General features: G+C 42.1%; 2 protein-coding genes across 2 annotated transcripts in view; both read right to left on the reverse strand.

Moving 5' to 3' along the window:
• Positions 1-283: 283 nt before the first annotated feature.
• On the reverse strand, positions 284-10,801 carry mccc1 (methylcrotonyl-CoA carboxylase subunit). Its single transcript, XM_080473998.1, has 19 exons — positions 10,520-10,801; positions 10,004-10,047; positions 8,643-8,782; positions 8,416-8,511; positions 8,150-8,271; positions 7,670-7,817; positions 7,464-7,585; positions 7,257-7,368; positions 6,319-6,400; positions 6,109-6,236; positions 5,834-6,017; positions 5,093-5,202; positions 4,779-4,995; positions 4,531-4,617; positions 3,807-3,856; positions 2,945-3,082; positions 2,659-2,766; positions 2,077-2,148; positions 284-1,942 (listed from the first exon to the last, which is right to left on the reverse strand). The coding sequence occupies exons 1-19, from the start codon at positions 10,573-10,575 to the stop codon at positions 1,799-1,801; spliced, it is 2,160 nt and encodes a 719-aa protein (XP_080330124.1). The 5' UTR covers positions 10,576-10,801; the 3' UTR covers positions 284-1,798.
• Positions 10,802-12,066: 1,265 nt separating this feature from the next.
• Positions 12,067-13,053, reverse strand: part of lamp3 (lysosomal associated membrane protein 3) — a gene marked incomplete at both ends in the record, with an annotated part of 5,317 nt that continues 4,330 nt past the window's right edge. Inside the window, one exon of the mRNA XM_080473069.1 lies at positions 12,067-12,206. Within this exon, the coding sequence (XP_080329195.1) occupies positions 12,067-12,206 (140 nt within the window). The remainder of the gene's footprint in view (positions 12,207-13,053) is intronic.

Below are 13,053 nucleotides of genomic sequence, written 5' to 3' on the forward strand. Positions count from 1 at the left end.
TATTTATTGAGCAATTCTTTATCCAGTAAAAATCAGCATAAAGTGCTTTATATGTTAAAAAAAAAAATCGAAAAGGGCAATAATGAAAAAAGGTCAGATCATGGTTGAGAAGTCCAGTTGTGCAAAACAGGTTTTTATAAAATATCTGCAATTCCCTTAAACGTGTCGCCACTAAACCGTTGCTTTTTAAACACAGAAGAAGAAACGAGCCTCACAGCCGCCGTCCTCGCTGCTCTGAGCCAAACTGTCCTAAAGTGTCCATCAGGTGAGACTCGAAGCCGTCAGAGCTTTTAAAAACATTTATTACAGCATTTGATTCGCTTTTCTTTTCACTTTCAAATCAAGAGTACATGTACAAACAGTGTGGAGGTGAATGCAGGCGTCGGAGAACACGGGTTAGTAAGAAGAGATCTGCACTCCAGTTTCCTCCTGTGTGGGAAACATCTGCAGGATTTACAGAGAAAAGAACTAAACATCTGTCCACTCAACGCTCTCAGGGACCGACGTTCCACCATTCTGAAGGTTATTTACTGAAAACCTCAGAAAAACAAAAAAAAACTCAACTTTGATTTTCAACTTTTTTCTGATGCAAACGAAGGTTTTGGGTTTTTTTTTACCTCCGAAAACTAAAAGAGCAAAAACATAATCTGGAGTGTTTTAATCTTAAATATCTATTTTAAGCTTAATTCTTTAACGTGGGAGCGTCACGGTCGTCTCTTCTGGATCAACAGCGGCGAAGGAATCCTTCTTCCTGTGACATTAAAGTGTTCAGACGTTCATTCTCCCAGAATAAAACTCTGAAGTATGGAAATGTGTTGGAGTCTCTGGATTAAAGAATTAAAACAGTAACCTGTGTTTAAACTTCACAGGAAGCCCAGATCTGGGGACTTTGTTTGCTCTCAGCTTGGATCATTACTTCTGGCCGAGATCTCCTCGGCAGAAAGGTGGACAACTCGTGGTTTAGACTCGGAGACAACCGTTTGACAAAACCACATAAAAAAGGAACAAACACTTTATAAAACAGCTTTTTACTGTTCGCATCATCCTAACGACTTAATCCCTCAGCAGATCATCTGAGTCTGAGATGAAGATTACAGATGTTGGGGGAAGGTCCACATGAAAACTGGGTCGTTAGAACAATATCAGCTCGTCATCGAGTTCTTCCTCTCTGGTGCCTGCGGTCGTCCTCCGAGGACAAACCGTCTGGAAGCGCCGCTTTAAATCAGGAGACGGTGGACGCTCGGTCTGAACGGGACACTCTCAGACGTCTTCATGATTTGGAGACGACGTAAAAGTTAATCATTCAGAAAAACAGCTTTGTGCTTGTGGTGAGAGCGGGCGCCTCCACAAAGGTTTTAGCAGCCCGGGAACAAAAGTCTTAGACGCGACGGCGGCGAGCTCTTTACACCGTTAGACGGTTAAGCGCGGGAAGACGGTTTGTTTTTCACTGAAGCTCGTCGTTCAAACCGACGTCCCGCCGTTGTCAGTAACTAGATCAGCATGTCGTCCCGCGTCGAATGTGAAAACGGCGTCCAGAGAAGCGCTCAGATCATCACAACCCGAGTGCGTTAACAAAAAAAAAAAAAAAAAAAACACCTAATACTAACAGAAATCAGAGAAAACGACAATAAAGGAACTCTGCGGTGGAAAAAGGCAACGTTACAGAAGTTTCATCCTCTGGAGGAAAGATTAGGTTTGTTAGCTGCTACGTTCAGGTGCACGTCTACCGTCGACTCCATTCTTGTTCTCGCGTTGAAATCGTCCGTCTCATCCGTCCGTCTCATCCATCCAATGGAAATCACTGGCTGCTGCTCCCCTCCCCCGCCCCCTCCCCCTCCCCCTCCTCCTCCAGCTCCACCAGAGCGGCGTGGCGGTTGGCCTGCGAGCCCTCGCTGAAGAAAACCTTCTTGATCACACCCGACTTGGGCGCTCGGATGGTGTGCTGCAGGGACGAAAACAAAAAGGATGAAGAGTGAGTGTGTGTGTGTGTGTGTGTGTGTGTGTGTGTGTGTGTGTGTGTGTGTGTGTGTGTGTGTGTGTAGCTGTGGTGTTCAAGTGTGTGTGTGAGAGACTCGCCTCCATTTTCATAGCGATCATCACCATCAGAGGGTCTCCGACAGCCACTTTGTCTCCGGCCTTCACCAGAACCTGAACACAAACACCCGGACGTCATTTACAGAAAATAAAATCGGATCCTAGACGTCGTTCATTAACGACACGGTGAAGTCAGAGCTTTAGTTCCTGACGTCGTTCGTCATCTTTTTCTTGTCGGAGCGAAACCATGAGACACTCCAGAGGTGGATTAAAAAAAAAGAAACAGTTCAGGTAAAACATGATCGGATCATTTCACACTTTCTTCAACATGCAGCAGTGAGAAACTCCGTCTGCTAAACAATGAATTAAAGGTTTTTACCAGAATCCAGAAGATGTGGTTTACTATCTATTCTAATTGTATTTTGACTTAAGAAAGGATTTACATTTTCACATTTCAAATTTTGATCTAAAATGTTTCCCATCATGCATGAAGAAAGAATTCCTGAGCTTTTCCTCCATTGTGAAGCTCCGAGACTCAAAAAATGACCAATAAACTCCTCAAAGCTCCAGTTTCCCACACAGGCCGACGGTAAAAGAAGAGAAAGGACATGAAGCCGGACTGACCTTCTCTATGGTTCCAGTCATGGGGGCCACGGCTCCTCCCCGGGCGCCGCCTCCGCTCACGGCTCCCAGATACTTCGGGACAGGAGCAGACAGCTGGGAGCTGTCCTCCTGCAGGACACATTGACAAACAGCTTAACGTCTCTCGTTGATTCAAAAAAAACAACAACATTCCATTAAGTAACTTTATGTTACTTCACGAAGCTTCACGAAGCTTCATGAAGCTCTACTTTCTCGCAGCGGCGACTCGGGGCTACATCGGAACTCGTTTCAGTGTTCTGGATCGTACCGTGGAGAAGAGGTGCACCGTGTCGTCCAGGATCACCAGTTTGGGGCGAGATTTCACTCCGTTGACGGAACAGTGCAGGAAAGTAGCTCCGCCCTCCGTCTCCACCTCCCCGGTCACGTGGTACACCTCGCCGGCGACCTGAGAGAAGTTCATATGTTACAGCGGGTTTTTCCTCCTGGTCGTACCGTAACAACGCGCCACCGTTTAAATTCTGCGCGGGACCGTCCTGTTCTAGTCGCTTCGATCAAACAGGAGCAGACCGGCTCTGTAGCGCCCTCTAGCTGCAGAGACCGACACTCCCCGCCACAGAAAACCAGACCAACAGGATAAACCGGGTCGACCGCCGGACTCACCGTCATCAGAGGAAAACATGAACTTTGTTAGATTTTATGAGAAATATAAATAAACTGTGAAGCTGCTCCGACGTGACATGATTTCTCTTTTCTTTTCTTTAAATCGGTTGTTTTCAGGATGTCCTTTGTCTACGGTCAATTTTTTGAAATGGAATAAAGGACATTGTGGACCTGGACTGTAAAATATGTAAACAAACTATTCAAAATAAATAGATTAAATATGGTGCTCGTTCTCATAATGTGAAAAGAACGGCCACACTTGATGAAAGTGCAAGTATTTGATTTTAACGTGAAATAAAATTAATATTCTGGAATAAGTCCAACTGATACACAGATTAAAACGACCATCATCCCACCATTTATTTATTAATAAAAGCATTAATCTATTAATTTTTATTAATCGGTCGCACCAAAGAAAATGTATCAAACATCTCTTTAAATGATAGAAAAAAAAAAAAAAAAGTACTTTAAAAAGTGTCTCCAAATGAGTGAAATGGATAAACGCTCACCTGCATGTTGAAGCTTCCATCTTTGTTGTACGTGACGATCACCTGCACCTCTGGAAACACAAACCAAGGAAAGAAGTTCTCAGGGAGAGAAAGCAACGAGTCGAAACTCAAATCTTAAGCTGAAAATAACGTCAGCGTCACAGTCGGAGCAGCTGGGGGGGGGGGGGGGGGGGGGGGCTAGTTTCTGCAGCAATTCTAATAGAATCATTAAATAATGAAGAGACGTTCATTAATAAACTGTCACAGAGGAAACCAACCTTTAACTTAATTATTCAAACAGTCATTAAATACATCAGACACTCCGTTATGACGGCGCTCCTCTAGATTGACAAGCTTGAACTCGATGTTGTGTAATGACAGGGATAATGTCATTTAATAATGTTAATGTACATAACGGTCTTCAATTTACCTTAAAGAAACATCTTTTAAAGGACTGCCGTTACCAGATTCGTTTAAAATCTCAACGCACCACGGTTTCAACCCCATAACTTACAACTATGACATTTAAGTAACAATCCTTCAGGGAACAAATAGAAATAAATACAAAACTCACCGTTATGTTTCATATAAAATGGGACAAATTAAACCAATTTGTTTAGATTTCATGCTGAATCAAGTGAATTCCTTGTTATTTCAATGGTTAAAGTTGAACATAGGTTCATATTTTCCAAAATATTGCAGAATAAGTAAATTTACACGGGGGGGGGGGGGGGGGGTGGCTCACTTTTATCTCCCAACTGCAGCGTCATATTTCTGTTGAGCTGGATGTTGTTTCTGTAGCCGAGGCTGGAGCCAAACGGAGCAGCAGGATCTGCAACAATCACACACACACACACTTCAAGTAGCAGCATCAATTCTACCAGGAGGAATAAAAAGTTCGGACAAACTTCATTCTGTTAAATTAACTTTTCCACTCTCTAACACCAAACGTCCCCCGGTGTGTGATCCAAGGTTTGCGGCGGCGCCTCTGACCTGTGGCGCTCTGTGTGAAGCTCTGCGTTTGCTTCCTCTCCTGCAGCACCAGACCCAGAGCCGCCTGGCAGACTACGGCCCCGGACGGCGCCCTCGGCGCGGGGAAGAGGTCTGCGTAGTGCTGAGGGATGAAGCTGGTGGTCACGTTGCCGGCCTCGAACTCCGGGTGGCCCGAAAGACTCAAGAGGAAGTCGATGTTCGTGTTCAGGCCGACGATCTGAGGAGACGCCAGACGTTAAGACAGCGAGAACACCGAAGGGGTTCCCCGTGTATTTGTTAATTGTAGTGAGGGGGAATCCGTGTGTGCGTCTCACGTTGTACTGTCGAAGGCAATATCTCAGTTTCTTTAGAGCAGCCGAGCGATCCTCGCCCCACACCACGAGCTTGGCGATCATCGGGTCATAATGTGCCGACACCTCGTCCCCTGTGAGCAGAAACAAAGATCAAACAGTGGAAGCTGCAGCGCAGTGACGAGACGGAGTGGATGTCAAGAACTAAGAAACTTGTGAAACAGGAATGAGAAGTCATCTGAAATCTTCTGCTCTGCAGCTGTGCACTCTTTGTGTCGCAGTGAGAATATCCTCGCCGGGAGTTTGGGCTTGTCGCTGTGGAGTTTGCACGTTCTGCTCGGGGTGTAACCCGCCTTCTCTCATCGTCCGCTGGGATTCGCTCCCTTCACATTAAAAGGAGCATCAATATCTATGATACAAGCTTTGGTCTCAATCGGTATTAAATCAAAATCACTAGTCTCTGAAAGAAATAGCTTTAAAACAGTTGGAGGGAGGAATTCTATTGGTGAAGTCAGCTTGTTTCTTTTAATTGGACAAAAGGTTTAAGGGATTTTATTAGTGTCAGAGTTCCATTAAAATGATTGATTTCACGCTTTACTGTACAACTGGTATTTCAACAATAAGTACTGTTGATGTAGGCCTGTCTGCACTTGTTTCTGCTCTGCCTTCATTGGTTTATATCTCATCCCTGATTCACCTCCTGTCATAAGTCAAGCAGTGAAACTCCTTTAAAAGAGTGATCAGTCGTTCTGTTTCGGTCTTTACCCTCCCTGACTCCGGTCTCGATGCGTGTGTGTGTGTCCGACGGAGGCGTGGAGAGATGCAGCAGCGGTCCGGCCCCTGGAAGGAAGTCGTTGTTTGGGTCCTCTGCGTAGATTCGAGCCTCGAAGGAGTGTCCTCTCAGGATGATGTCATCCTGAAGGAGAGGCAGACGCTCCCCTGCTGCCACCTGGAGGAGGATTCCACAAAGTGTCAGCGCAACTCGGGAGAAACCCCTGCTGCTGCTCGGGCAGCGTTCCCCTCGACTAGCCTGGGCTCACCCTGAGCTGCCACTCCACCAGGTCAGTCCCGGTGATCATCTCAGACACCGGGTGCTCCACCTGCAGTCTGGTGTTCATCTCCATGAAGTAGAAGTTGTGCTGTGCGTCCATTATAAACTCCACCGTGCCTGCGAAGGAGGCCGGACCACGTGAGGTGAGGATGCTGAAGCTTCGTCATCCGAGTCCGAGTTGATTGATTGCGTTTCTCACCTGCTCCCACATAGTTGACAGCTTTGGCTGCTCTCACTGCAGCCTCTCCCAGCTTCCTGCGGACCTCGGGGCTGATTCCAGGCTGTGACAAATACAGTGCGATAATATTAGCATGGCCCTGATGTCTCGGTGGTGGGAACAGAGCATTCTGCACACTAAGCAGGTTTTCTCTGCTTTTGTTTCTGAGACAAGGAGAGTCATTGAAATCACCCCTCTAAAATAAAGAACTAAATGTTTTTCTATTAAAAAGAATACCTGTGAAATCTATAGCTATCAGAGAAAAAGGAGCCATTTGACAATCACCAGTAAGAGACTGTGTTTCTCTTTTAAATGAATAGAAACTAGAACAGTTGAAGACATGAAGATCCCAAAATCAGACCTGTCAAGACATTTGATGCAAGTCGTCCAGAGACACTGCGACTGCTAATATCTCATAAGTGCAGCCTCACTTCGTCCACAATGGAAGTTATTAGTGGTAGTGAAGCTGAACTTCAGTTTCGAACAGCCTTTAACATGTATTTATCAAAGGTGACATCTATTTACAAAGGAAGTTCGTCTGAAATCCAGAGATGCCATTGAGCACACCAGAACTCAAACCCTCGGCCTGCAGAATCCCAGAAAAAAAGATTCACAGCAGCTCTATTGATTTCTCTGACTCGGAAATGAGCAAAAATGGAAACAGCTCAACTAAACAGAGAAAAAAAAAAGATTGATTAAACAACTTGAATTATTAACTTTCTCTGTATCGTCAGTAGATTTCTTACCGTTTTTGCTGCAGAAAAGAAGTCGAACATGTGCTTTTATTTTACCGGCAAACTTATTGATACTTTTATTTGTATTTATACCAAAGTGAAGACACAGTGTAGATTCTCTTGTTCTGATTATCCGCCAATAAACAGCCAATCAACACATCTCTGCTACCATAATAACTCGCTCACCCCTGGTGCTTCTTCTATGATCTTCTGATGTCTCCTCTGGACGCTGCAGTCCCTCTCAAACAGGTAGACGGCGTTCCCGTGCATATCTCCAAACACCTGAACCTCCACGTGTCTGCAGCAGGCAGGCACACAAATTTAACTGCCAGGTATAGAAAAACAAATAAACAATAGTGTCGCTGGTATTAACCTTTAGGGGGTGACAGTTACCTGGGGTCCTCGACAAACTTCTCAACCAGCATGACGTCGTCGTTGAAGGATTTTCTGGCTTCACGTCTCGCTGATTCTAGTTGCTCTAAGAAGTCCGAGTCCGTCTGCGCGATTCGCATCCCCTGACAAACAAACACACGTTTACACTCAGATGAAGTCACTTCAGTTCAATGTAAATTCATTTTGCCTTGTCGGTTACCCCTCACCTTCCCTCCTCCTCCACGAACTGCCTTGATCATCACCGGGAAACCGATCTGGGCCGCCTCCGCCTGCAGCTTCTCGTCTGATTGGTCCTCTCCATGGTAACCGCCAATGATCGGCACCCCGGCAGCTGACATTATGTGTTTGGATGTGCTGAAAAAGTACAAAAGAATCTCTATCAAATCAATATATAGCGAGGAGATAACCGGACCAGATCCTCAATCAAATATACTGTGGGCCTGTTTTTGGTGTGTGACTTTATGTATATGTCTCCCATCAATGAAACAGGAAGTGCAGTTTCTTTTATTCTGTCTTTGTCTCCTTGATGGTGATTGGTGTGTTGACTCCGTAGGTGGGGGTGGAGGGGGTGGTGGGGGTGGTGGGCGGGGGCACGTAAATGAGCAAATATTTACTTTCCTTTCACCGAATGAAGTGTGAGTGTGAGTGTGCGTGTGCGTGTGCGTGTGCGTGTGTGTGTGTGTCACCTCTTAATGCCCATGTCTCGGATGGCAGAGGAAGGAGGCCCAACAAAGATGATTCCTTCCTGTTTGCATGCTTCTGCAAACTCTGTGTTTTCTGATAGGAAACCATAACCTGGATGCACCGCCTGCACAGACACACAAACACAATTTTCGGCATGAATTAGGCACAATGAAAATTAAATATTTTTAAAAAGATAACCCGAGTGAAAGAAGTAAAAAGACCCGACTATTTGAGCTTAAAATCTTCCCCCTCGAGGAGCAGCACTCACATGTGATCCTGACCTCTTGGCCACTTCTAAAACTTTCTCCATGGAGAGGTAACTCTGCTGGGAGGGAGGAGGGCCGATATGGTACGCTTCATCTGCCTAAGAGAACAAAAGCAAGGCCAGGTTAAACAACTTTACAGCCTCATAATGTCTCCTTTCATTCATTAGAGCATGGAGAGAGAAAGTGAATTCAGATCTGTGTGGTACAACCAGAATCAGACTCAACTCACCATTGCCACGTGCATCGAGTGCCTGTCTGCATCGCTGTACACGGCCACAGAGCGCACGCCCATCTTCTTGGCCGTACGCATCACCCGGCATGCAATCTCTCCTCGATTGGCAATCAGCACCTTTTCTATCCTTCCAGACCCTGGAGAAAACAATCAGAATAAATACGGATCAATTACAGTTGCATCATGTAAACACTTCTGATTAGAATAGAATTTTAACTGGATAAGAGGAGACGGTGTAATTTTGTTTATGATACCATCAGAGTGCAACATGCTACCTGTATAACCTGTATATACTTTTTATGCCTCCAGCTTGTTTGTTACGGTACATATTTTTGTGTTAATATATACATTTGTATACATCTTTATTTTAAGAGAAGTCCTGGGCAATTTCACTATAAAATGTACAATGACAATGAAACAATGACTATTCTAATTTTGATTCTGATATAAACACAGCACACAGTTCTCACATTCAGAGATTTGTGCACGACTGTTATGCAACATCCCCTCATGACTCTTCATGCGGTGTGTTGTGAGAAAAATGACAAAACCAAAGCCAAACTGGTCAATGTAGAGGCAATGTAGTTGCTATTTCTTCCCGAAAAGAAACTGAATAAAGAGAAAGTTTCTTTTATTTTGCAAAAAAAGAAACAAGCACAAATAGTTGAGCTAAAAAATGTTTTAAAAAAACATCTTCGGTGGCAGGATGAAAAGTAATGCTAAATGTAAAAGTTATTCTTGGCGTTTTAAAACCTGCACATAACTTTATTCAGTGTTTATTTAAAGCAGATTTGATCAACATAATTTTGAGGCACCTCTTCTTCAGCCATGGACAGTTTCTATCGTAAAGTGGGATTCTGGGGTGAAGCGCAGAAGACTGGCAGAGCTCTCAGAGACAATGCAGTCCAGGACCAAGACAGAATTAAAAAGGTATCCGAGTACTGAATTAAATCTAGTGAGAAACAAACATTACTCAACGCGTGAATAATTATTAATGATTGATCTCAAACAAGATGGACTAGCTTATTAAAAACACAGACATGATGTAATTTCATGACAAAGATCCCTTTTCCAACTCCCTCCTTTCATTTTACTTCACACCATCAGAATTAAATGTGCTTCACTCTCAACATGCGACACATTTTCAAATAACTTCACTGAACTGATGTGATTAATGATTTAAAAAGCAGGTTACATTTTCCAAGTGAACACAAGAGTTTAAAATATTCAAATATCTACCTGGACATTTTAACAAAGAAAATATCTTTTCTCATGATTTTATTTTGAAAGGGAGGAAGAATGCATGTGAACAGAGACCGTTGCCATCAGAAGTTCGTGTTTTGAGATTGTCCACTCACCTCCTGACACCAGCCTCACGCCTCTTTTCGTCCATGATAGTTTTCTGAGGAGCATAAACAAGATCTTCAGTTCCCCTTATGAGCAAAACACAACGACGGGGGGCATTTTGCAATAAATAAAGTGTTTGGAAATGACAGCAATGATTACATTTGCACCCAAATAAACCAAAAACATTAGCCACGTTAGCTGTCAGTCAGCTACCTTTATTTAACCTTGCTAAGTTCGCGTGTTACTTTTGTAGCTCGCATATTGAAAAAAAAAACGTTTTTGCCAACTCTTTATTGGCACAAATAATAAATGACTGCGTGTGGCTTGAGGTCGTAGAGCCTCAAACATCTGCACACAAAGTACAAACGTCCCACTGAAACACCTGAGAGGTTAGCTGGTGCGCAGGTTAACACTTGTTAGCGTAAACAAACGTAAGTTGACGTTAAGGCGAGCTGGAGAACTATCAACAAATGTCAACTTGCTTGCAAAACAACCTCGAGGGATATTTCTGGGTTTGGGGCACTCACTGTGTGAAGTTGCGCAGCCCCTGCAGAGTGGGGAAAGTCAGAATAACTGCAGCCATGACGACCAGCAGCCGAGGCTAACTGTGCTAACAGGCTATCTGCTGGAACCAGCTGAGGACGAAAAGGCAAAGCGGAAATTAATAACACGCCAAAAACAGCTTTTATTCTACAAGGAAACGGCTGAAGAACTCGCACTGACACAAAAAGGAGATACTGTTGACCACCACAGAGTCACAGTTGCAGTCAAAACCACCGCCACTTTGTATAAAATGTATTTAATATTCTTTATGACCTTCCCAGGGACTCGTAGTGTAAGCAGCCAATGAGAAGCGGGGACAAGGAGGCGGGGAAGGAGCCTGCAGTTACCACTAATAACCAGCAGAGGGTAGTGTTTGTTCTTTATACGCCAATAATAAAATCCACATAAACAACTAATTATTCGATTTTCTCACAAATGATTACTAAGTACAGAGATGTGACCAATATGAAACAGAATATGTATAAAATGATAACGCAGTCATTGGTAAAAAAAAAAAAAAAAAGTATCAACAACTGTTTCATCCATTTTTATTATATCCTCTATGAAGAATTTGCAAAGACAAAATTATAATTTTGTTATAATTTGCAAAGTAAGCCTGTTTCCCATTTATATAATACCTGCCAGAAGAATATCATTTTGATAATAATATTATTACAAACATTGATGTAATTAAGGACAAGTTTCACCATTAACATTTAAATAGTTATAAAAACGTTTGGTGAAACTTTCAGTGAAATCTGACAGATATTTATTGTTAACTTTTGTCAGTCCTTAATAATAATAATAATAATAATAATAATAATAATAATAATAATAATGATAATACAGTAACATTGCCTTATTGAATAAAATAACACTTTTCAATGCAGTCATTTGCAGTCATGATATTACAAAGAGCAGTGGAGATTATAACAACAACAACAGAAAGGATAAAAAAAAAAATTCCAATTAAAAACAAAAAAAATAATAATTATAGTCATCTTTATTTAGAAAATTATTTATAAAATGCAACTTCAAAAACATCTCTATAAATACATATATACATATGCAACAGGTGTGTCTCAAAAAGTTTGAATGTCATTTAAAATGGTATTGTTTCAAATTGTATTTATCAGTTGTATCACTCATATAAACAAAAAAAAAACAAATTTAAAATCAATGTAATAATTTTGGCAGGTTTCTTTATGGTATTCAAACAGAAAAAAAAAGAGATAAATATCAAATGAGACCTAATACATGAGGAAAACACACCAAAAAAATCATGAAGAAATGATTAAATCAAATTAACCAAAGCAAGGTCAAAACGCACATAAAAGTACATTCTCGGTCGCTTCGACAAAAAAAAAATACAAAAAAACCCTTTAAAAAGAACAGCACTGTAAAACTGTTTAAGATGTTCAACACACAGTCAAATAAATATGATAGTCATCTACTTGTTTAATTCAGTACCTGAATGATTTTTGCTTAAAGTCCATAAGAAGTAAATCTGAGTTGTAATTTAAGAGCACATTCAGAGGCTCTCATATTCTGGTGTGCGGTGGTCTTTGATGAAGAGGAACGTCAGCATAGCAATCAGGAAGAGACCCACCACCACGGCTCCGATGACGATGGGAATGACTCGCTTGTTGTAATCAGCCCAACACTCCACCTCTGAAACAAAAAGACCAGGCAGCAACATTTATTTCTTTAATTAAGCTTCAATCTGTAGTTCAGACAGGTTTAATGTTTTGTATTTGTACTTCTTGTGTTCATATTACTGTAAAAGCGGTTTATTCAGTGTCAGAAGACTTAATGCTCAGCAGTAGAATATAGGCCCTAAAGTGAGTTCAATAGTGGAATTGATCAAATCCCGGAAAAAATAAAAATATTCAATCGTAAAAAACAAAACAATTTTAACCAATGTGTTGCTCACAAGTTATTGAGCAATAAATCAAGTGTCACCGACTGGACTTTAGCATTGATTTGACCTGGTTTTATCTGTCACAACACCCTGGTCTCTGTCCAGTTGACTCACAGATATAAAAACCAGAGGGGGAATGAAATCCTTTTTCAACTTACAACAGCCTAAATGAAAGTGTAATTGAGCAGCAGAGACATCAAAAGTAGTTAAAGAAAAACACAAAACCCTTATTGGGAAACGTTATAGTTTCAGTTTAAAACTATTCTTAAAAATGATCAGAGAAATCTACCAATGTAAACAAACCAAATGGCAAAGAACAGCTCAATATGACTTGTAATACCACATTATACCGTTAGATGGTGCAGTGAGTCACTATCTGTATTCCTGTTTTCAATTGAAGACCAGAAGAAGAAGTCAAAACATGCTGAGACAAAGAGAACGTGAGCAGTTCTTTTGGCATCAACAAACTGTCCAAACCCTGAGGAGGAGTTACTCAATACTGTCAACAGGTGCAGAAAAGGGGCATCGTTTTTATTCATGTGGACCTTTTTGTCTCTATGTTTCTGTTGCTTTGAATAAAGCGAACTCCAGTTACGT

Source organism: Lipophrys pholis, assembly GCF_963383615.2.
Source record: "Lipophrys pholis genome assembly, chromosome: 10".
Lineage (NCBI taxonomy): Eukaryota > Metazoa > Chordata > Actinopteri > Blenniiformes > Blenniidae > Lipophrys > Lipophrys pholis.

What these genes read in the sequence shown, in the direction of transcription:
- mccc1 (XM_080473998.1), bottom strand. Translation starts at nt 10,575, where the DNA reads ATGGCTGCAGTTATTCTGACTTTCCCCACTCTGCAGGGGCTGCGCAAC. An exon ending in TGACTGGAACCATAGAGAAG is followed by an intron (nt 2,149 to 2,658) that starts GTCAGTCCGGCT and finishes GTTTGTGTTCAG; the next exon opens with GTTCTGGTGAAGGCCGGAGA. An exon ending in TGATCGCTATGAAAATGGAG is followed by an intron (nt 1,943 to 2,076) that starts GCGAGTCTCTCA and finishes TCGTCCCTGCAG; the next exon opens with CACACCATCCGAGCGCCCAA.